Source organism: Crocodylus siamensis, chromosome 4 (assembly GCF_052110815.1).
Source record: "Crocodylus siamensis isolate JL-2025a chromosome 4, ASM5211081v1, whole genome shotgun sequence".
In the NCBI taxonomy this organism is placed as follows: domain Eukaryota; kingdom Metazoa; phylum Chordata; order Crocodylia; family Crocodylidae; genus Crocodylus; species Crocodylus siamensis.
In genome coordinates this window covers 232251666-232273636 of record NC_143398.1, presented here as the reverse complement: position 1 = coordinate 232273636, position 21971 = coordinate 232251666, and the positions used below count along the sequence as shown (strand labels likewise).

The 21971-nt window shown below is 47.3% G+C and overlaps 1 protein-coding gene across 6 annotated transcripts in view; it reads right to left on the bottom strand.

Moving 5' to 3' along the window:
* Positions 1–21971, bottom strand: part of NCKAP5 (NCK associated protein 5) — a 702047-nt gene that overhangs the window by 34365 nt on the left and 645711 nt on the right. For 5 of the 6 annotated variants that reach the window (XM_090045889.1, XM_090045883.1, XM_090045884.1 and 2 more), the window contains 4 exons: positions 21621–21935; positions 18899–19032; positions 14303–14435; positions 3042–3229 (listed from right to left, as the gene is read on the bottom strand). In XM_090045889.1, coding sequence (XP_089902015.1) covers positions 3042–3229; positions 14303–14435; positions 18899–19032; positions 21621–21935 — 770 coding nt within the window. The remainder of the gene's footprint in view (positions 1–3041; positions 3230–14302; positions 14436–18898; positions 19033–21620; positions 21936–21971) is intronic. The other variant, XM_090045887.1, reaches the window with a different exon arrangement.

The following is a 21971-nucleotide window of genomic DNA, read 5'->3' as shown; positions in this document are numbered from 1 at the left end:
GGCGACCCCCACTTTGCCACACGTGCACACTTAGCCCACCCACCAATTATTTTTCTCCATCCACCCCCAGCTTCCTGGTCAGTGATTGGCTGCTGGGGACCCCCTCTCCCCCAGTCAGCAATCAGTTTTAGGAGGCACCAGTTGCCCATGGTGTGGCCATTCCCACAAATAAGCTGCCCAAGTTGCAATCCTCCAGTGGTACAAGCATGTACTCTGGACTCCTTTTAAGAAGCATATGGATGCTTACCTTGCTGGGATTCTTTGACCCTAGCTGACTTCCTGCCCTTGGGGCATGTGGCTGGACTCTATGATCTCCTGAGGTCCCTTCCAGCCCTAATGTCTATGAAATCTATGAAATCCCAGGATGCACTGTCCTCTCCCTGACCCTCCTGTTCTGTGTGGACAGACTTTTCATCCCCTGAACTCTATTGCCCAGGGGGTAGTTCTGGTACCAAGCCAACTCTCCCTCCTGCACCCAGGGGTGTGACCTTCCCACCCCCTGTGCAAACCACCAGCAGAGCACATGCAAGCTAATTAGGGCACGGATGGTTCTACATCCTACATTAATGGAACATGACCTGGATAACATGGATCAGAGAGAAACCTGCCCTGGAGAGGCATAATTTTTAAATTGCTTAAAGTATGCTTAAAACTAATTTTGGGTGTTAACGAGTGGACAATCCAGGGGGTAAGAGCTCTAGGAGCCACCTCAAATTAATGTGTAAGAAGGCCCTGAGTGTTTTCAGTAGGACGATTTGGACTGAAGTGATGTTGAGAATGGAAGAAGGAGGGGGCAAAAAAAGAGTAGGGAAGGAGCAAAAGTGGGATATAGCAGATGCAGAAGAATGAGAGAAGTGGGAAGAAGATGGGTCAGTTGCAAACAGTGATTCACAGGATATAACATATGTGAGTCCTGGTTTTAGAACTGAATGAATACAGTAATGGTGGGAGGTTCTAGCCCACTGCCGAGAGAGCAAATTGGAGGTTTATACTCTGCAATGCAGCTTCAGTCTATGCTGTGCTGTTTGGGGATGGATCCCTCATGAGTCTGGGGCTTTTCAAAGCTTTTCTCCTGCAAGCTCTCTGAAGATTGTTGCTTCCCTAGGTATACCCTTGTATACCAAGAACTACCCTAGATATGCCCTTGTTCAAATGGGTACTGGGGATGTAGAGGGGAAACTGTTAGGCTGGGACATGCTCACCAGTCCTGAATAACCAGTATAATAGTTAGCCAAACCTATTTCATAGGACTTTGCTTCTCCATACATGAAGTGACCAGCTTTATGCTGGAAACTCTACAAGGCAGAGGAAGGAGCCAGGCTGTCAGACTGCCCAGGAAATCCACAGTACCTGTTTTTCCATCACATGTGACTGATTGCCAAAGCATCCAGAAAGCACTGCATTCACTGATTATCAGAGATCCTACACATTCATATGCCATGGAAAAATGGGGAATTTGTGTTTTTCAGAGAATCTTTAGAATCACGGGGGGGGAGGGGAAAGAAACTTTCTAAAATAAAACGCTGGCTCCAGCAGTTCATATGGCCACTGTGGCAGCCTGTCGGGGGGCAAACCTGCTGGCACACAGGAAAGCAGCCAGGATGTCAGACGCCCCTCCTCCCTCCACCGCTGATTGGCCAAAAGGGCTACCCATTATATGGTCCTGCCCCAGTCCAGCAATCAGTAGCAAGGGCCAGGGCTGCATGAATGGCAGCCCTCTTGACCAATCAGCAGTGAGGACTGGGGCTGAATCAGCATGGGGGGGAGGGGCTCACCACCACAGATTTTTATGAGGTTTTTATTGGGGAATTTTGGTTTTTTTTTAACATGGAAAACTCAGATCCCTGTTGATTGACAACTGCCTTTCTCAGCCACCTCATAGGTCCTCTACATACTCCCTTACATAGTCTGCCTGCACTTCTCAGAGGTAAGGTAAACAGCGAATTAAGCAGAAGTTCAGCTTTCATGGATGTGCATTAACATGTCATATGCATTTTTAATATGTATTGCAATATGTAATTAAGCATGCACATTTAAATGTAACAAGGGTCCATAAAGCATGAAGTTCCAAGAGGAGAAGTGTATGAGACCTTGCCCAGGATGGTGTGTGAAGCTGTTTGCTGCCTTCCTGGAGCAGAAGTGACATATGCTTCAGCGGTCCCGGACACATGTTCAGGATGTTCCTTCAATATAATTCCCTTTTCTTAATTTTCTTAATGAAATGTGTTTAAAGAAGTTCAGTGGGTTGATGCATAGAAAAACAGTGCTTTGTGAAATGGGCAGTAAAACACATTGTACCTGCAATTGCTTGCTATAAAATATTTCCCCTTTTAATCCTCAGAGTTGGAATTGTACACCTCATTCAGCAGGACTGCATGTATATTTGGTGTTATGGAAACAAGGTTGCAGAATTCCCACTATTTCAGATGTGTTCAGGAAGGACCACAGCTTGGTACTGACTTATTTGGAGCACTCTTGATCAAGCCAAGTGGAGTTTGCAGAATATTAGCAATAAGACCTAATCTTAATAAAACAGTGCTTGACTACAAGATGCTTCAGAAGCTGAGAAAATATTTTTTAACCATAACATAGAAGAGAAAATAGTTGCTAATTGAAGGGCTGCATTTGAATATAAAAAAGAATGCCATTCAGTTGCATCACATTACATCAAGTGCAGCATGCACTAAACTATCTGACATCAGCTGGCTCAGTGAAAGCAGCCACACAGAGAAATACTGTATTTTCCTGCTAACCTTAAACATAAGTTTGTGAAGTCCTAGCTGATCTCTAGTGATTAGTTTTGGAAGTTGGCTGTAGGCTAGAGATAACTACCAGATCATCACACTTAAGTAACCTCTTCTAAAATGCTTCTTATTCTTTGCTGTAAAGTCTTATCTTCTTATCAGCTCATGCCATTTTTTTTCAAAGTGCATTTTCCAGAGTTTTAGTAGATACTAATGCTGCATTCAGAAAAAATAAACTACACGAGAAATACTCTTGGAACAAGGAAGAGGTAATATCGTAAAAGCAAAATAACTCACACTAGGGATGTCTTTGTTCTTGCCATCTTTACTGGAAGTTCCACTCAGCTGCTCAATAAAACTGTAATGTGTTAATTGTTCGGGTCCATCTTCTCCATAATGGCCATAGAGGCTGTGCTGGTACAAATCCAAGATTGACATGGGGTTCCCAATAAAGGACTTCCTTACACTATGTTCTTCTTGCTCAACTACAAAAGACATTTAAAAACACTGCACATTTGAGAGAAAGTTCATGTACAGCTTAAATGCACCATGATGTAATTTTTAATAGTAATGCAAATGTTTTAAAATAACTGGAAGTGGTTTGTAATAAGAGCATTAAAAACTCTGTGCAAGTTAAGAGTAAGATTTATAGCAAGAGGAAAAAAAAGAAATTTAGAATTAATACTTAACATTCAGTATGACTTGCCACCCTTGAAGAATGTATAAGATAGCATTAAGTAATTTCCTTTCTTTTGTGACTGTAGATGAGATTGTTAATTGGACTTCAGAGTAGAGAGTTTTGTTTTATTTTAATTGTATTTTTTGGTTTAAATTTTTGTTTCAATCTGTTAATAGCTTTCCTGTGCTAAATTCCACAGGCATGTGCCTATCTTTGGGTTGGTTTACTCTTGAAATTTCTTCCCCCCCAGCTACATTTTTAGTTTTAGTAATCTTAAATCTTTTGGTAATTGATTAAACTACAAATATGATGGTGTAAAATCTGTCTCACAAAGAGCAAACACAGGATGGCATGACATGTCATAGACCGTACAGGAAGACAGCAAGGAATAAAACCCAGGGTTTCAGACTTTCAGGCCTGAAATCCATGGTAAAAGCAAAGCCAAAAAACAAAGACAGAAAACCTCTATGATGTTATGGGAGAGCAAAGGAGAAGTTGGCTCTAGATCAGGGGTGCGGGGCGGGGGCAATTATTTTGGGTGGAGGGCCGCTTACTGAGTTTTGGCAAGCCATCGAGGGCCACATGATAGGCAGCCAGGGGCAGATAAATATTAATTTTCTAAATTTTTTAGGGGCCCCGCAGGCTGGATAGGATGGCCTAGTGGGCTGCATCCGGCCCGCAGGCTGCATTTTGCCCATCCCTGCCTAGATGCAACACTTGCCTCCCTGCTAGTTCATACTGTTACACAAACCTGAATTTTACCCAAACCAACTACTGTATTTCCACGGACTTTTCAAAAGCTATTGCCTCATCTAGATTAAACAAAATCACGGTGATATTAAGCCCAGATGAGACTGGACTCAATGGTCAATGCCTGGGACTTGGGCAAAACCCCAGTTATGTCACATTCTGTGGATTATTGGGCCAGTTTATGAGAGCCTGATCCAGAGCCCACTGAACTGGTGTCAGTTTTTCTAGATGTTCTCTGCTTCGGGCCACTGTCCTCTTGGTGCTTCAGTTCCCTGCTTTTTAAGTGGTACTTAAAACTACCTCACAGGAGTATAGTGAAGACTGGTTCATTAATTTTTGTAAGACACTTAGAGAATAAAGTGATGGAACCATATAGCATTTAGGTAGTCTCTGTGCCTCAGTTCGCTCATGTGTAAAATGGATACCTCACACCTTCATTTGGACGATGTGGGCTAGGGACAGACATTCAAAAAGTCAGAGCCTTAAACTGATTCAATCTTTGCAGGACCCGCCTACACTGAACCAATTTGCAAGTGAATAGACATTCAGAAAATGCAGGCACATGCTTGCAGTGGCTGAGGCCAGAAGGTGGGGAGTGCTAGAGCTGCAAGGAAGCTGTAGGGGGGATGGGGGGGGCGGGGGGGGCATGGCCTGCCCCAGCAGTAGCCTAAAGTGAACTGGCCAGGGTGGGGGTTTAATTCCCCCCCCGTCCCACCAGCACAGACCTGAGCTGGGGTCCTCCTGCTGCTTGCCCTTCGCTACAGCAGTGGTGGGGGCAGGGGCATGGCCCCTAAGATTTATTTCCCCCTCCACCCCCAGGGAACTGCAGCCCCAACCGCCGTTGCCGTCGATTGCTCCCTGCATGAGGTGAGCAGTGGAATAAGCTTCTTCCCTGCCGCCTCCACCAGATGCCGGAGGGAGTGGGGAAATAACCCCCTTCCACGTCCCCCTGCCTAAGGAGCTCTGCTGGCCAGCCTCTGGTGACACCTCCGCCCCTGCTGCTGGAGTGGCAAGGGGGAAGGGACCTGACGGGGCAGCACCCCCTGTCATTGTTTCCCAGGGAGCACAAGCCTCTTACTGGCAGGGGGCTGCACTGTGGGTGGGAGCAGGGTGGGATGTTCAGAGCTGCCTCAGCCTGCACTAGGTGGGGCCTTGGGGAGCAATGGCCACCCCTCTGAGCCCTTGTGCCACTACTCACCCTATGCAGTCTGCAGCAGCTCTGACAACCCTGCCTTGCTCCACCCCCACCCGCAGCGCAGCCCCCCGCTGGGAAGAGATTTGTGCCTCTGGGAAACTATGACAGAGGGTGCTGCCCTTGTCAGGGTCCCTCCCCTCTGCTTCAGCAGCATGGGCGCAGCCAGAGGCCAGCCAGCATGGCATAGGCAAGGGGGCAGGGAGAAGGGTTATTTTCCCCTCCTGGCATCTGGCAGATGGGGCAGAAAAGGAGCATATTCTGTCACTTGCCCTGCACAGGGAGTGATCGGTGGTGGTCAGGACTGGCAGAACCCAGCTGCGGTCTCCTGGGCGTAGAGGGAGTGGAGGGGGGAATAAAATCCTCTCAGGGGCCACGCTGACCAGCATCTGGCTGCACCCTGACCACTGGAGCAATGAGGGGACAGAGCCAGGCTGACCCCGGTTAGGGTCCTCACTGGTGGACAGGGAGGGGGGAATTAAACCCTCTCTTTGGTCATGCCTCTGCTGGTGGAGCAGTGAGCGAGGAAATGCCTGGCAGGTCTGTGCTGGTGGGACCGGGGAGGGAGGAGGAATAAATCTCTTCCTTGTCCCCTTAGGGGGTCTGGCATCTGGCCATGCCCCCACCCCTGCTCTAAGGAGCAGAGGGGTGAGGCCAGCCCTGCTCTGCTGGAGCAGAGAGCACAGCCCCATCCTGGGCTGCAGAGCATGTTGGGATGCTGGGGGACTCTAGTTTAACTTAAACCAGGAAGGGGTCTGGGACAGAAGTTCCATAAACTGGTTTGAGCTCAGTTAGTTAAGTCTGATACTACATTTCAGCCATTTTCAAACTGGTTTATGTGCACTGAACATCTGTTCTGTTACAGGTCTAAACCAGTTTCTGATCACTTAAACTGGTTTATGTGTAACTTCTGTCCCTAGCTGTGAAGCCAAATCAGTTACTTTCCATTAAATCTATTGAGATCTTTGGATGCAAAATGCAAATAATTTTTACTAATATGATCTGGGCACCTGAATTTGACGTGATCAGAACAGATACACTGGTCCTATAAAGGTATTATAGTAGTGAAATTTGGTTTTTTTTCTGTTTGCTGCAATCACAGACATCTTATTGCAACCATTTTGGTTCTGTTACTAGCCTAAAACCTAAATGGGCATATTCTGTGGAAGCCACATTTTAGTTAGTGGACGACTAAGGCACTTTGGTCTGGTAGCTTTGCTGTTATTTAAAACAGATGTATAATAACCAGGAAATCAAGTTTTCCATTTATCATGGAAAAATGCAGATATTCTCCTTTAAAGGAGAAAAACGTGGGAAACTATGGGTGTTGCCTTGTAGGCTGATGCAGTTCCAGCCTGCAAGCAGCTGTCTGGAGCAGAAGGGAGCAGGAGGAGGGTGATCAGAGGCAGGGAACATGATGTGCATATGGTTGGCAATACAACCCCAGGCAGCATGGTGGAAAGTAACTCCTGCATCTGCCTGAAAGTAAGTTTATGGGGAGGGGGCATAGCTGGTGACACATGGGGGAGGGCATAGGTGACATGTCGGGAGGATACATTTTGTGGGGAGATGGAGGCAGTGGCTCACGCCAAGCCTGCATGGTGAGGGAGAGTAGGGCAGGTTGGCAGCTGGGGGTGATGCCTACCCAGGGCAGCTCATGGTGCCTGGGGCTGGAATGCATGGTTGTGGAGCCATGCATTCCAAGTGGCTTGGTCAGAGGGAAGGACCAGCTCCCTGCCACTGCATGCACTCCTGGGAAGGCTATGGGCACCAGAGGCAATGTGTAGGGAAGGAGTGGGAGGGCACAGAGCTGTGTCCTGCCCAGATTGGCAATGGATGAGAGCTGCCTCCAGGGCACGGGAGGGTGAAGTGGGGCAGTGAGACTCATTACTGCTGTCACTGCAAGCCCCACACCAGCCGTGCCACCACAGCCACCAAGGTGAGGTGCCCCCTGCCCATTGCTGCAGTGGGGGTGTGAGCAGGAGGCACCTCACCATGGCAGAGCAGCTGCTCCCAATGCCCCCCCAACACATTGCCTCTGGCATCACTTACGGTTGGGCAACTCTCATGCCCCACACACCCCACTCCTACCCCACACCCCTCCCTGCCCCCCACACACAGCTTCCACCCCACACACTGGGGGACTTGGGCCTGGGGCAGCTGAGGGTCCCCTCTGGCAAAGCTGGGGGTGGGAGAAAGGGTGCTGAGGGTTGGAAATTAGAGGCACCTCTGGCTCCCTGCCTCCTCCTTGGCCCCCACCTGAGCTGAGGCAGGGCTCTGCCTTGGGGAGCTGTGATGCCCCCTGCCACCTTGGTGCATTCCCTGGGTGGTTGCTCTCACTGACCACCACTAAAGCCAACTCTGCCTACAGGTCATGCTAGCAGGGCTGGCAGTGACAGGGGGGTGTGGGTCATGCTGGCAGGGCTGGGGGGGCTGTGGCTTGGGAGTGAGGGACACCAGCATATCAGGGCTACTTGGCACCACAAACCAGGAGGTGGGGGGGGGAGACAGCCACAGGTGGAACCACATCCTGGTGAGCAAAGGGGGCAGGGGCAACTCTGACTTTCCATGTTACAAAAAACCAAAATCAAAACCAAATCCCAGGCAGGGACCCCCCCGGCCTGAGAAATCAGCTTTCCCCGACGGCAGGCCCACTGCGCATGTGCACAGTTTAAAAGGGCCCGCCAAACAGGGAAAAAAAAGCTCAGTTAGGCTCCGGAGCAGTGAGAGACGCGCGGGTGAAAGCCCGCTGCGCCCCCGCTCCCCCGAAGCCCCCCAGACACCCCCTCAGCAACCACAGAGCCCCCTGCCGACCCCCAGCACTGCTGGAGGTAAGTGGGCTCGTGGTGGGAAGGGGTTAACTCTTCGCTCCCTGGGAGGAGGCGGCTGCGTGGAGCTGGGCCGGGTCAAGCCCCCGCCCAGGCCCCTACTTGGCCCAGCCCCCCTGGGAGCCACACGACCGGAGCCGCGTGAACAGGCTGCATAAACAGGCGCTTGAGTTAGCACGGGGTTCGTGCAGGAGAGGGCATGGGAGGGCACGAGACCCTGCCTGTGACCCCCCCCAGAGTACTCGTCCCAGCCGTAGCCAGCCTATCAGAGGCATGACACGGATGGGCACGCGCCGCACCCCGAGGGTCCCCTCGGGCTCTGCGGCCCCTCCACTGGGCACCTCAGAGACGGCCACCCAGACGGAGCCCATGGTTCTGGACTCCACGCAGACGGAGCCCCTGGCTCTTGGCTGCGGGGGCTGCCTGTCCCTTTTTCAGGCACTGGGGCCTGGGAGCATAGCCACCTCCCCTTGCGGGGTCTGCTCCCTACTGGGGTCTCTGACGCGCCAGCTGGAGGAGCTCCAGGCCACAGTCCAGAGACTGCGTGCCATCAGGGACTGCGAGCAGGAGATAGACTCCTACTGCCAGGCCCTTCTCCCCCGGGAGCCGCAGGGTAGAGCACCGTCTCCCTCCAAGACTAAGGAGGACTCTGGGACCTCCCGCTCTGCCCAGTCAGGGGCATGGACCAAGGTGGTCAAGGGCCCTAAGGCCCACCACACCAAGACCCCTCCCTCGCCGGAGCTTAGCAACAGAGCTAAGCAGCTCCCGCAGGCAACCCAGGCTCAACCACAGCTACTGCCCCCGCTCTCCCCAATACAAAACGAAAGGTGTTTGCTGTGGGAGACTCCATCCTGCGGGGGACTGAGGGGGCAATCTGCCGCCCCAACCCCTTAGCCCGGGAAGTCTGCTGCTTCCCGGGGGCCCGCATCTGAGACATTGCGGAGAGGATCCCACAGCTCCTCCGGCCCACAGACCACTATCCCATGCTCCTTATTCATGTGGGCACCAATGACATGGCTCGGAGCACCCTCAGCCAGGTCATGAGGCGCTACAGGGATTTGGGAGCGGGGCTGTTTTCATCGATCCTCCCAGTCTCAGGCTATGGGCTGAGGAGGGAGAGGAGGATCCACGTAGTGAACCAAAGACTGCGGAGCTGGTGTCATCGGGAAGGCTTTGGCTTCCATGACCACAGCCCGCTCTTTGGTGAGAGAGGCAGCGAGCTGCTGGGAAGAGATGGCCTCCACCTCTCCCCGCTGGGGAGGAGGCTCTTCTCAGCCAGGCTGGCTGACTTGCTCCACCGGGCTTCAAACTAAGCCCGCTGGGGAATGGGGGAACTACAGCCCCTGCTGGCCCTCTGAGCAACCCTTGCAAAGCCAGCAGACCAAGGCACTTAAGGGTGCCCACCCCTGCCCCAGCCCTGGCACAATCTGTGGGCAAGGCAAGAGCCCCCAAGGGCACACTTGCCTGCCTCTACACTAATGCCAGGAGCCTGGGAAACAAGCAGGAGGAGCTCATCCTCCTGCTCAGTGCAAAGAATTATGACGTCATTGGGATAACGGAGACCTGGTGGGACTCCACCCATGACTGGACCATGGGTATAGAGGGCTATACCCTGTACAGGAGGGATCGTGTTGACAAAAGGGGCGGGGGTGTAGTTCTCTATGTGAAGGAAAGCTACATGTCCCTGCAAGCTGATGTTGGCGACCGGCATGGACAGCTAGAGACCCTCTGGGTAAAAATTCGTGGGGAATACGGCACAGGGGACACAATGGTGGGAGTCTACTACAGACCTCCCACTCAAAGTCCTGAGCTTGACCAGGAGTTCGCCCGGGAACTGACTGAGGCCGCTTGCTCCAGGACCTTGGTTGTCATGGGTGACTTCAATTACCCAGACATCTCGTGGGAAGATCACTCAGCAAAATCCGAGCGGTCGCAAAGCTTTCTCTCGTGCGTGGATGACCTCTACCTGACTCAAGAAGTCTATGGGCCAACGAGAGGCAAAGCGCTGCTCGACCTGGTACTGGCTACGGGGGACGACCTAATCGGCAACCTAGTGATCAATGGGAAGCTGGGTGACAGCGCCCACGAGCTGATCACCTTCACCATCCGCCGTAAAGCTGGCAAGTCAGTCAGCAACACAGAAGTCCTTGACTTCAGAAAAGCCGACTTTGACAAGCTCAAGAGGATTGTCGGTCAGGCCCTCAGGGACCATGACCCCAGGGAGATGGGAGTTCAAGAAGAGTGGTTGCTTCTCAAGGAAGCGATCCTCAATGCACAAGCTAAATCTATTCCAACACGGAGGAAAGGCAGCAAGAAGGCACAGCAGCCCCCCTGGCTCTCCAGGGACCTAGCGGACCTCCTACGGCTAAAAAGGAAAGCCTACAAAGGATGGAGGACGGGATTCACCTCCAAGGAGGATTATTCTGCGCTGGTCCGGTCCTGCAGGGAGCAAACCAGGACAGCCAAGGCTGCAACTGAACTCCAACTAGCTTCAAGCATCAAGGACAACAAAAAGTCCTTTGTCAGATATGTGGGGAGCCAGAGGAAAAGCAAGGCCAATGTTGGACCCCTGCTAAACCAGATGGGGCAACTGACAACTGATGCCCAGGAAAAAGCCAACCTATTAAATAGGTACTTTGCATCAGTCTTTCATCAGTCCCATGGGACGCCCATGCCTGCTATGGGACAGGGAGATCCGGGTGATGGGGATCCCCTACCCTCCATAAATGCTGACCTCGTGAAGGAACACCTTGAGAAGCTGGATACCTTCAAGTCAGCCGGCCCTGACAATCTGCACCCCAGGGTACTCAAGGAGCTGGCGAGCGTCATAACCCAGCCCCTGGCATGGATCTTTGAAAACTCCTGGCGCACTGGTGTAGTGCCTGAAGACTGGAAGATGGCCAACGTGGTGCCGATCTTCAAGAAAGGGAGGAGAGTGGATCCGGCTAACTACAGGCCCATTAGCCTGACTTCTATCCTGGGGAAGTTCTTAGAAAAGTTTATTAAGGAGGCCATCCTTGATGGACTGGCCCAGGCTAAAATCCTAAGGGATAGCCAGCACAGGTTTGTTGTGGTTAGGTCTTGTTTGACCAATCTCATTTCCTTCTATGACCAGGTGACCTATCACCTGGATGAGGGAGAAGAGATTGATGTCATATATCTTGACTTCAAAAAAGCTTTTGATCTAGTATCCCATGATCACCTCTTGGCCAAACTGCCCAGTTGTAGCCTTGGCTCCACCACGATCCGCTGGCTGGGAAACTGGCTCCGTGGTCGGACCCAGAGGGTTGTAATTGATGGCAGTCACTCATCGTGGTGCCCTGTGACCAGTGGGGTCCCTCAAGGCTCTGTCCTTGGACCCATACTGTTCAACATCTTCATTAATGATGTGGACATTGGAGTCAGGAGTGGACTGGCCAAGTTTGCTGATGATACCAAACTTTGGGGCAAAGCATCCACGCCAGAAGATAGGCAGGTGATCCAGGCTGACCTGGACAAGCTCAGCAAATGGGCAGACGAGAACGTGATGGTGTTTAACACCGAAAAATGCAAGGTTCTCCACCTTGGGAGGAAAAACCTGCAGCACCCTTATAGGCTCGGCAGTGCTACGTTGGTTAGCACTACAGAAGAAAGAGACTTGGGAGTCATCATTGACCACAAGATGAACATGAGCCTGCAATGCGATGCTGCGGCTAATAAAGCGACCAAAATGCTGGCCTGCATCCATAGATGCTTCTCAAGCAAATCCCGGGACGTCATTCTCCCCTTGTACTCGGCCTTGGTGAGGCCGCAGCTGGAGTACTGCGTCTAGTACTCCACAATTCAAAAAGGATGTGGAGAGCTTGAGAGAGTCCAGAGGAGAGCCACGCGCATGATCAGAGGTCAGGAAAACAGATCTTACGATGATAGGCTGAGAGCCATGGGACTCTTTAGCCTGGAAAAGCGCAGGCTCAGGGGCGATCTGATGGCCACCTATAAGTTTATCAGGGGTGACCACCAGGATCTGGGGGGAACGTCTGTTCACCAGAGCGCCCCAAGGGATGACGAGGTCGAACGGTCACAAAGTCCTGCAAGACCGTTTCAGGCTGGACATAAGGAAGAATTTCTTTACTGTCCGAGCCCCCAAGGTCTGGAACAGTCCACCAGCGGAGGTGGTTCAAGCACCTACATTGAACACCTTCAAGAGTAAATTGGATGCTTATCTTGCTGGGATCCTATGACCCCAGCTGACTTCCTGCCCTTTGGGCAGGGGGCTGGACTCGATGATCTCCCGAGGTCCCTTCCAGCCCTGATGTCTATGAAATCTATGAAATCTATAATGACTGAGGCCCTGGTAGGCTTCCAAATTGCTTTAAAATTGTAAATATATCACTACAACATTGTGCTCAACTGATACCTATCTATACAGTGGTGTTTCATTTTAATCATGGGAAAATGCAGATTAGGGGGTTTTAAATCAGAGAATTTGGGAGTTGATTTCCATCAGAGAATTTTGGATTGTTTAACAGAGAAAACCAAGACCCCTGAATAACATCCTTTAAAAAGTGTGAGGGATAAAGAAAGAATGGTAATTGTCTGACATCACCTGTTTAATAAAATAAAACAGGGTTCTCACATAACGACATTGGTGATAGAAAAATGTCAGGCAAGCTTATTTGCTTCAGTTACTCACCTGCAGCATTGGACATATAACCAAAGATTAACCCACAATTATAGGAGTGTGACCTAAATATATAAGTGATCTTAACTTCCCACTCTCCTACAATCTCTTTGCAGAAAAACCTCCAAATGGATTATCTTTAAAAGTGCCAAACGCTGAGTTTAGTTCCTGGCAGACACTAAATGGCACTTGTGTATCTAACTCAAGTATTGAGCTGCCTGTGGCATTTTAAATGCACATATCATTGCAGTATCTACTGTAGGTGATAGTTTCAGCTGGGTCAGGTTCAGTCCTGCGTAAAAGGACAACACAAAACCTATGCACCACTGAAATCTCAATTAAGTTCTCAGGGCTTAAATGGGGCTTCAGTGGTGCAGAAACTTTGCACTGGACCTATGCACCCCCTTGCATTTCTCCCTGGCAAGGAAGCCAAGGACTGAATGGGCCGTCATTGCACTCTTAACAAATGCAGGGAATACTCACCATAAGAGAAACTCAACTATGCTGTAGGGTAACTTGTACTAATAATGCTCGTGGTTTTCTTATTCTGGGGCATTTATACACATACTTTTTTTCCCGTGATAGACCAGAGATCTGCCGATTAATTGAGTCCACTCTGCACACCAGCTGAAGTGAACTGCTCTGTGCTGTGTGCAGTTGGAAAAGTGGTGAGATGTGCATCAGCCCACAGAAAATGCCAGTGGTGCACTTTTGAACTAAAGCACCTCTGAGGTGTTTTAGTTCAACAGCATACACTGCCATTTTCTCAGTGCTGTTGTGCATTTTGCTGCTTATACATCTGCAAGTGTCACAGCACCAGGCACTTTTCATAATGCCTGGTGTTGCAGTGCTTACACGTGTAAAAATGCTGTTGGTGCTTAAGTAAGGACCGCAGCCTCTAAGCCTGACAGCCCACCACAATAAATAAATAACCCCAAGAAATTCACTTTTGAGTTTTTTATTGGATTGCTATTCCCAGTGAATTCCAGCAACTGAGTACTGTCCTCAGACAGTGGCAATATTTAATGAGGAGGCTGACAGGCTTAACTATACCAGCATAACCAGTACTTCTGTAACAGGGAGGTTTGCAAACTATGGCCTTGATCACTGGTTTATTTTAACATACCAAAGAATTAAAAAAAAGTTCTTTATAGTCACTTCTTTATTGCTGCAATAATGCAACTGAAGACTTTTAGTTGCACCATAGGGATATATGAATAAAGCCTTAGACTTAGCTAGGCTTCTGATGAGAAAAAAAGGTGCAAGAAAGAAAGAGAAAAAAAAGTTGTTCATATACAATAAAAAGTACATAATGGAAAATTAGATCTGAAGAAAGATGTGGAGTTAAAAAGTGAAAACAAGATATATATAGCACAAAGGAAGACACAATCCGCTGCAGTCAAGATGGGGATGAGAACTATAAATTCCCATGTACAAATTTTCAATTACCTTGTTTGTTGTTCTGTGTTAACTCTACTAACTTTTCCTCTTCGGTTCCAAACTCATTTGTTTCATACTCTGTCTCTGTCTCAGTGTCACTGTTGCTGCTGGCAGAGTACGTGCACACTCGCAGTGTTCTGTCCTGTACAAATAATAGCATTACAATTAATCAGGTAGCTCATGCTCATCCCAATAATCAAGTATGTTGATAGGAAAGAGAACATTTTGCACTCATCACCTGGTGCATGCAGATAGTTCAATTGGAAAAAAGAAAGCTGATTTACTAATTTAACTGCATCAACTTATCATGGAGCAAGGAATCAAACTCCTTACAACATAGGAGATAACCAGTATTACTATCCTGCTAAGTCCCTGCTGATACATAGCCAATTCTGTGATTGTCTTTCCCTCTGTAAAACTGCTCCAAGGCTATGAACTTTCTTCAGATTATTTATTTACATGTGCTCATAGTAAATAGTAGCCATCAAGTATAATTTTAAAAGCTCTCAAAAAATTTCTAAGATAGCAAGTCGATAACATGCAGGGGTTTCACAAAGTGTGTGATGAGATAGTTCAGTGCAAAGAGGTTACAGATAATGATTTAGCATGACCAGCCTAAAACATGCTTGGCTTTTGTACTTCTGCCCAAAACAGCCATCAGAAAGTCCTGTCCCCTTTCCTGCCCCTGGCATTTGGAAGGGCCATAGAGGAAAGAATAAACTCCACACATAGGCAGTGGAAAGGGAGGGGCTAATGGGCTTAGCCCCCCACAAATTCAGGGCAGCTGTAAGGATGTAAGGCAGCCTGGCAGCTGCAGCAGGGGTGGGGAGGGAATGGGTCTGGGGTGGGCACTACACAGCTGGTGGGGCGTTGGACTGAGTTGTGAGCAGCTCATCCAGGGGGAGTGCCTCCGGCTGCTACATACACCCCAGGAAGCATGGGGGGTGGTTGCCTGGGATCTGCTTAGGGCAGGGTGGGCTTCAGCTGTGGGCTGGGGTGGGGTTGTGCCAGGCTCTTCCTGGTGGGGAGGAACTGGATTGGGCTATACTCGGGTAGCATGGTGGTGGCACTGGGATCAGGACTATGGAGGGGTGGGGGCTGCACCCCCCACACTGTAACCCCCACTCCCAACACTGCTCCTGCCTGTCCCGAGCACAGCCCAGTCCAGCTCCCCCCGCCTGGAAAAGCCTGGCACTGTCCTGGCCCCTGCCTGCCCTGCCCCATGTAGACCCAGGGGCACATACCCCCCACGCCTCCTGGGGTGCGTGCAGTGGCTCCTGCCTGCAGCTGCACCCCACTCTGCCCCGTGTAGACTTGGAGGCACACGTTCCCCATGCCTCCCAGGGTGCACGCAGTGGTGGGAACCGCCCCCCTCCATGCTGGCCACCCCCCCGGATAATCTGTCCGGTGCCCCACCCCAGCTGTGTGGGGTGAGGCCTCGATCTGCCTTCCCCAGCCCTTTCCCCACAGACATACCTGCTTGGGAAGGGGGTGCACATGTGTGCATGCAGTCTCCCCCCCCACCACAACTTTTTTTCTCCCTATGACTCCACAATTGGCTACCTGTCTTTTGGCTCTAGAAGTCAAGTTTCTCATGCAAAACTTAACAGGTCCCTCTGAAAATAAAATAAAATAAAATAAAATAAAATCAAATAAAAGAATGAAAAATGAAAAGGGCTGGAGATGCCATGGCAATGGCAGCAGCTCAGTAGGTGAAACCCAGAAACTAGAAAGGAGGAAGCCACATCTGATATTTCCGCTTGGAGATCTGATTATATGTCAAAAAATTGGATTCACAAGTACAATAATCACCTGAACTCAAACCCCAATTCCCTAGCACTCTTAAACCTATTAGGAAAAAAAAACACTTTACAGTAGCTCTGAATCTCCCCATGCAGCACTGAGAAATTCAAAATAGCAGCTACTCATCTGATAAGAAACATACTCTACTGACAAAAGCACCAGAGGGAGAGTCAGCAGCTCTGGACTCCAATCAAGGTCTGTAGCTGCCTTGCCAATGTGACACAAAGCAAGTCACTTAACCCTTCTGGGTCTATGTAAGAGTTTGAGCTGATTTAACAGAAAAAAGTGCTTCAGTAAACCCCTGTTCCCTCCCACCGCCCCACAAAATACTCCAGACTCCACCATATGGAAACAGAAGTAAGCATAAATTATAGCATGGCATGAAGAATACAAACAACGTGAGGGTTGCTGGCCAGCTCTGGAGCAGAATTGCCTAATTATTCCCTTTCTTCAGGGAGGATTTTTTTTTTTTACTTATTAACAATGGCCACTACCACCTTCTCTGTGTCCAACCAGCCATGGTGATGTGGCTCTTCTACGGAAGAGAAGCCTGGTAGCCATTAAAGGTAGTTTTTCCATAGGTGCATGTGTATGTTAAGGTATTCAGAGGTGTGCAGCTTTGCTCATTTGCTTTTTTTTGTAGTTTTCAGGGAAGGACTGAAAGATCACTGCAGACTCATCAAAAGAAAAGGCAGAAAACAAAAAAAGAGTTTTTCCCTTTCACCTTAATTTCATATCACATCTATGCCAAACACTCACTTCATATAAATAAGCAGAGCTAGACCTGGGAAAAAAAACAGGCCTAACTCTCCAAAGGAAAACTCTTAAGTGAGGGACAGACATTACACATAAACTATTTAAGTGATCAGAAATTGGTTTAAACCTGTAACAGAACAAATGTTCAGTGCACATAAACTAGTCTGAAAATGGCTGAAACCAGTTTGAGATCAGTCTGGTTGAACGTAATATCAGACTTAACTGATTTGGGTCAAACTGGCTTATGCAATGTCCATCCCAGACCCCTTACTGGTTTAAGTTAAACCAGACACCCCCAGCATCCCGGCATGCTCTCTGGGTTGGGTAGGGCTTTCTGCTCCACAGCAGAGCTGGCCCCTCCCTTCTGCTCCCTGGCTGGAGATCTGGCAGAGACTGCAGGCATCTGCCGGGCTTCCCCCAGCACTCCCTGCTAAGCAGGGATTCCCCCTTCCCCTCTGCCTTAGACAGGGGAGTTTAATACACCTCCTTGCTCCTGCTTTGCCTGAGATGTTGCCTAGGCTGGTGTCTGGCCATGCCCCCTCCCCCCCAGGGGACAAACCTGGCAGGGGCTGCTTCTCCCTTCCCCTCCAGGCACACCCTAGCTGGAGTCCCTGCAGGCCAGGGTGGGGGTTTAAACACTTCCTCGGTCATCCTGAGCAGCCTGCCAGGGCCTGGCCACACCCCTGTGGGTCAGCTTCCCTCTAGCCTTGCGGCTGGTGTGGAAGGGAAAGGAGGGCATGCTCTAGTGTCCCTGCCTGCTGACCTGAGCTACTGCAGATATGTGCATGCATTTCTAGAATCAAAAATGAATGTCTATTCACTTGCAGATCAGTTCAATCTATGCAGGTTAGATTAACCTGTGCAGGTTAGAGACTGAATCAATCTCTGCAGGTTAGAGATTGAATCAGTTTGGGCTTTGGCTTTCTGAATGTCTATACCTAGCCTTAAAGAAACAGTGTACCTTGTTATGGCATCTTGACCTCTACAAAATGCCTGGGGATAATATTCAATAATGAATGTTTGTTAAGCATGACATAAAATACCTACCATAGCTTTGTGGACTGTAGAGTTAACAATAAAAATGAAGTCCCCTGATGAAATGTGCTATATATTCATATACCACCCATGCCTTCTCCCCTATCAGCCCTCCAAAATTCAGCTTCATGTCTTAATTGGGAAAACTCATTTTTCTTAACTGGATTAGAAAATGGGAAGAACAGAAGTATGCAGACACTGTGTTCTAACACTGACAAAATGCCTGCCATTTCTCGGTGGTCCTAGCAAGCAGAAACCCTGTAATCCAGTGTTAACCCTCTTATAGCTGCTAAGGAATTTGTAGTAGCTATTGGGTGAGCACTGTATCTTATGCTGTAAGCAACAATTGTGTTAGCTCACAGGAAGTGAGCTCTATACGCAGTCAGTAGGATCTTGATGAGGACTGTGGTTTGGGTTGATTATTATTATTTACTGGAACTTATCATAAGGCTCATTCACTGAAAGAAGTAACAGTCTTGCTACTGCCCTTGCAAGAGTCTCAGACCTAGCCTTGTTGATGTCCAGCCATATCAGGACATTCTGTTGCCTCACTTAGGACCCCTGTGTATGTTACAGGTATTGTACAAGTAACTGGTTAAATGTGCAATTACCCTGAGACCTATATGTGTATAGTACGTAGCACACAACAAAAAGTTAGACCTCAAAAAGGTGTCAAGTTTTAATTTGCATGTGTAGCAGGGTCTTTAGACTGTCTTCTCGGACGCCCCACTTCTTGGACACTATCCAAGAAGACTTAATCTATGTCACATAGTAGGCCATGACTCTGAAAAAATCTTTTTTTCTTCATTCTACCATCCAAAAACAAGGTACATGTCTTATGGAGGAATATGGTATGAGAGAATATGTGGTAAATATTACCATTATTATTAGATTGTCAATTGTTCACTGTATTAAAAACTGTTAGCAATTTTTGACTCTACAGTTAAATGCTGTGTTTAGACTACAGTGTATCCCATGAAATGCAACTAAAGCATTCATTTAAATGTATACCTTTGATTTAGTAGCTTTCTTGCTGGTCCAGTCTGGAAGAATCTTCTTGGTTTCCACTGGTTTTTCGGTCTGCTCTAATGATGCTGAAGATACAGAACTCTGTTCTTGTCCATCTTGTTTTAAGTTAATAATTCCTGATTTTAAAAAGAGACGATTTAAATTCCAGATCTAGTTGTCACTGCGTTAACAGTAACGATTGGTTTTGTGCAAGTGTGATTCTGTGTCCAAATTGGGGCCAGATTCTGATACTTTTATGTCAGTCAAATATACTTTCACCTCTGTAGGACAACTTGTATAATACAGAAGAATTTATTGTGAGTAAGGTGGACGAGTCTAATCTAATTTCCCCAAGAGCAAGAGAAGAGGAGAAAGATGTAGTTTAAATCCCCTCTTTGAGTCTTAAAATATAAATGCTTTTCAAATGAGAAACAAAATGCAATACCTGTTTCCTAGATAACATTGTAGGATCTGTTCTGTTTGTATTCTGACAGAGAGGAATAAAGCAAACTTGTGTTTTGAAACAAAAATAAAAAGACCTGATACTTTCCTAGGAGAAATTTTCTAAATCAACTAGTCTTTTTATTTACTAAGTTAATACAACATACAACTAAAATGTCAGAAAATAAACAGCGCATTGTGGTACAAAATGAGAGTTGTGATTTTGGAGAGGAAGTGAGAGGAAGAAGGGTCAGATGAAAATATTCCATGGAAGAATGAGTTGACCTCACCATCTGATGTATACTGGGTGGTTTTTTTTAACATCTCTTCATGACATTTTAATTAAGATGCAAACCTTAAAAGGTTGGCACTGTGAATATTAGCATTAAGATCAGAACAATCTTACTGCTACCAACTTCTTACGAAGCAATTCAATGCTTGCAGTTTCTATTCAATTTGTTATAATGACAGTGTTTAATCATGGAGTGTACTCCATAGCACTCTGCTGAATTGAGGTCACACATGTGGCTATTCAAGCATGTAGCATATAATCTATAACTAAGATTTCTCTTCTGACTTTCTCTCAGCTGTGCCATTAATTAACGGTACATTTATTTAAAAAATAATATGTATTAAAAATATCTTTTATTTAGGTTTGATGCAAAATGACCAGGGAGTTTGAAATGAACCCTATGACGTGTGTTTGCACTCTATTATACCACTGCATTTCAGGACTGGGAATTTTTTCTAAATCAACTAAATTCCAAGATATTTAATTTGAATGGCTCTTTTGTAAATTCTCATGAATGTATAACAGGAGCTTTTTCACATTTAGGTTCAATTTAAACATCAGTTCATTAGTGGAACACACGCTTGATGTCCTTACATAAAGCTAAATCTGTTGTGTAGCCTCACATCTTCAGGGGACCGAATTTCTTTGTCAGTGTGGTACAGATAAAAATGATACATGCAAGTCAAATACATTAGGATCAGCTCATAGTTGCAACAAACATTTTACTCTAACAAACCGCTAAAAAAAAGATCTAAAAGCTAATCCATGCATTGTGTGTGTGTGTGTGTGTGCGCGCGCGTATGCGTGCGTGCGTGTGTGTGTGCATGTGTGTGTATACTCAGGTGCTTACTGGTATTTTTTTAAATGGAAACTTTTTGAAGCTGATACTTCCTCTGAGTTTATATTCATTTTTGAAGAACATAACGCCCCAATCTTGAAATGAATACATAATACTGTACTGGACAATGAACTTCTGTTCCTTTACCAGTGAAAACAATTGTGCTATTTACAATATTTTCCATATTGAGTAAGAAAAGCATTCAGTTTTAAAGATAACTGCTCTTGAGGGATAAACATCAATTTTCTTAGTCGTGTATTTTTCAGTAATAGTTCTTTAAAAACACATACACACTGTTTGCTACAGTAAATTATGTGCACATGTAAAGCTATGTGTGTTGTAAATGCATTTGAGAGGCACAAATTTTTTTTGGAGTGATATCTTTTATTGGGCCAACTATATAGCTGGGCCAATAAAAGATATCACCTAAGAAATCTTTGCCTCACATAATTTCTGAACCATCACAGCTGCAACCTCACGCTTACAACTATATGCATATGTGCACTGTAGTAGAACCTTTACATGCCTCTTATTCCTTTGTTGACTACTGTGTTATATGTTAATAGTTTATGCACATTCAGCTGCTACATTAAAATGCATATTTTATGTTACTGTAAATCCATATGTTTGTACAACACAGCAACTTATCACAAGACTAAACGTTTATGGTTATCGCCAACCATTCATTGATACCAAATTTATGCACGGAGTCCAAATTGCAATGTAGTCCAAGTTCAATTTTGAAAGCAAGTCTTTTTTTGTCGTTTCACATTTTAATATCACAACATGACCCTTCTTTATTCCCGGCAGCAAATGTAGAGATTATTCCTGAAAGCTGATGAATATCCACCACTCTTTTTCAAGCCGACTGTCCGGCCTGCCCTACGTTTTTAGTCAAATATTGTTTCTTGGGAAGGGATTTAATATTTTATACATTTTTTTTTCTCTACCAGATAAGATAAGCATTATGCATAACAAATTTTCCATGCGGCTCAGGTCACCAACTTGTTAATCTTATATATTCACATAAGGAATCTTTTCAGCTACCTGCTTAACTTTTCCTGTTATCTAATGTCATTATTACAGGACTTCTGCTAATCGAAACAGATGTTAGGACATAAAGAATCTAATTTCCAATGTAATTGGCATTTTACCTGAGGAGGCTGGTTTTGGAAGGCGACTTTGAAAAGGTTGTATATTTTTGGCTGTCATGGTAGGATCAGATGTTGAATGACTCATTATGCTTTCGACAGATCCCTGGCTCTTAGGCGTGGAAGGCACTTCTCGCTCGAGAGTTTTGGCTTTCACCGAAGGAGCTGAAGGAAGGACTTCCTCAGGAGACGTGAAGACTTCAGTTTCTAAGGTCAATTCTTGCTTAGAAACGTGTCGTGCCGTTGACCGGTTCCCTGAGTCTGGGAGAGGGAAGGTCCCAATCCCACTGTCCAAAGTTCTCATCTGGCAGCAAGACTCTAAGGTACAGAAAAGTGATGTGACGGGGCTGGAGC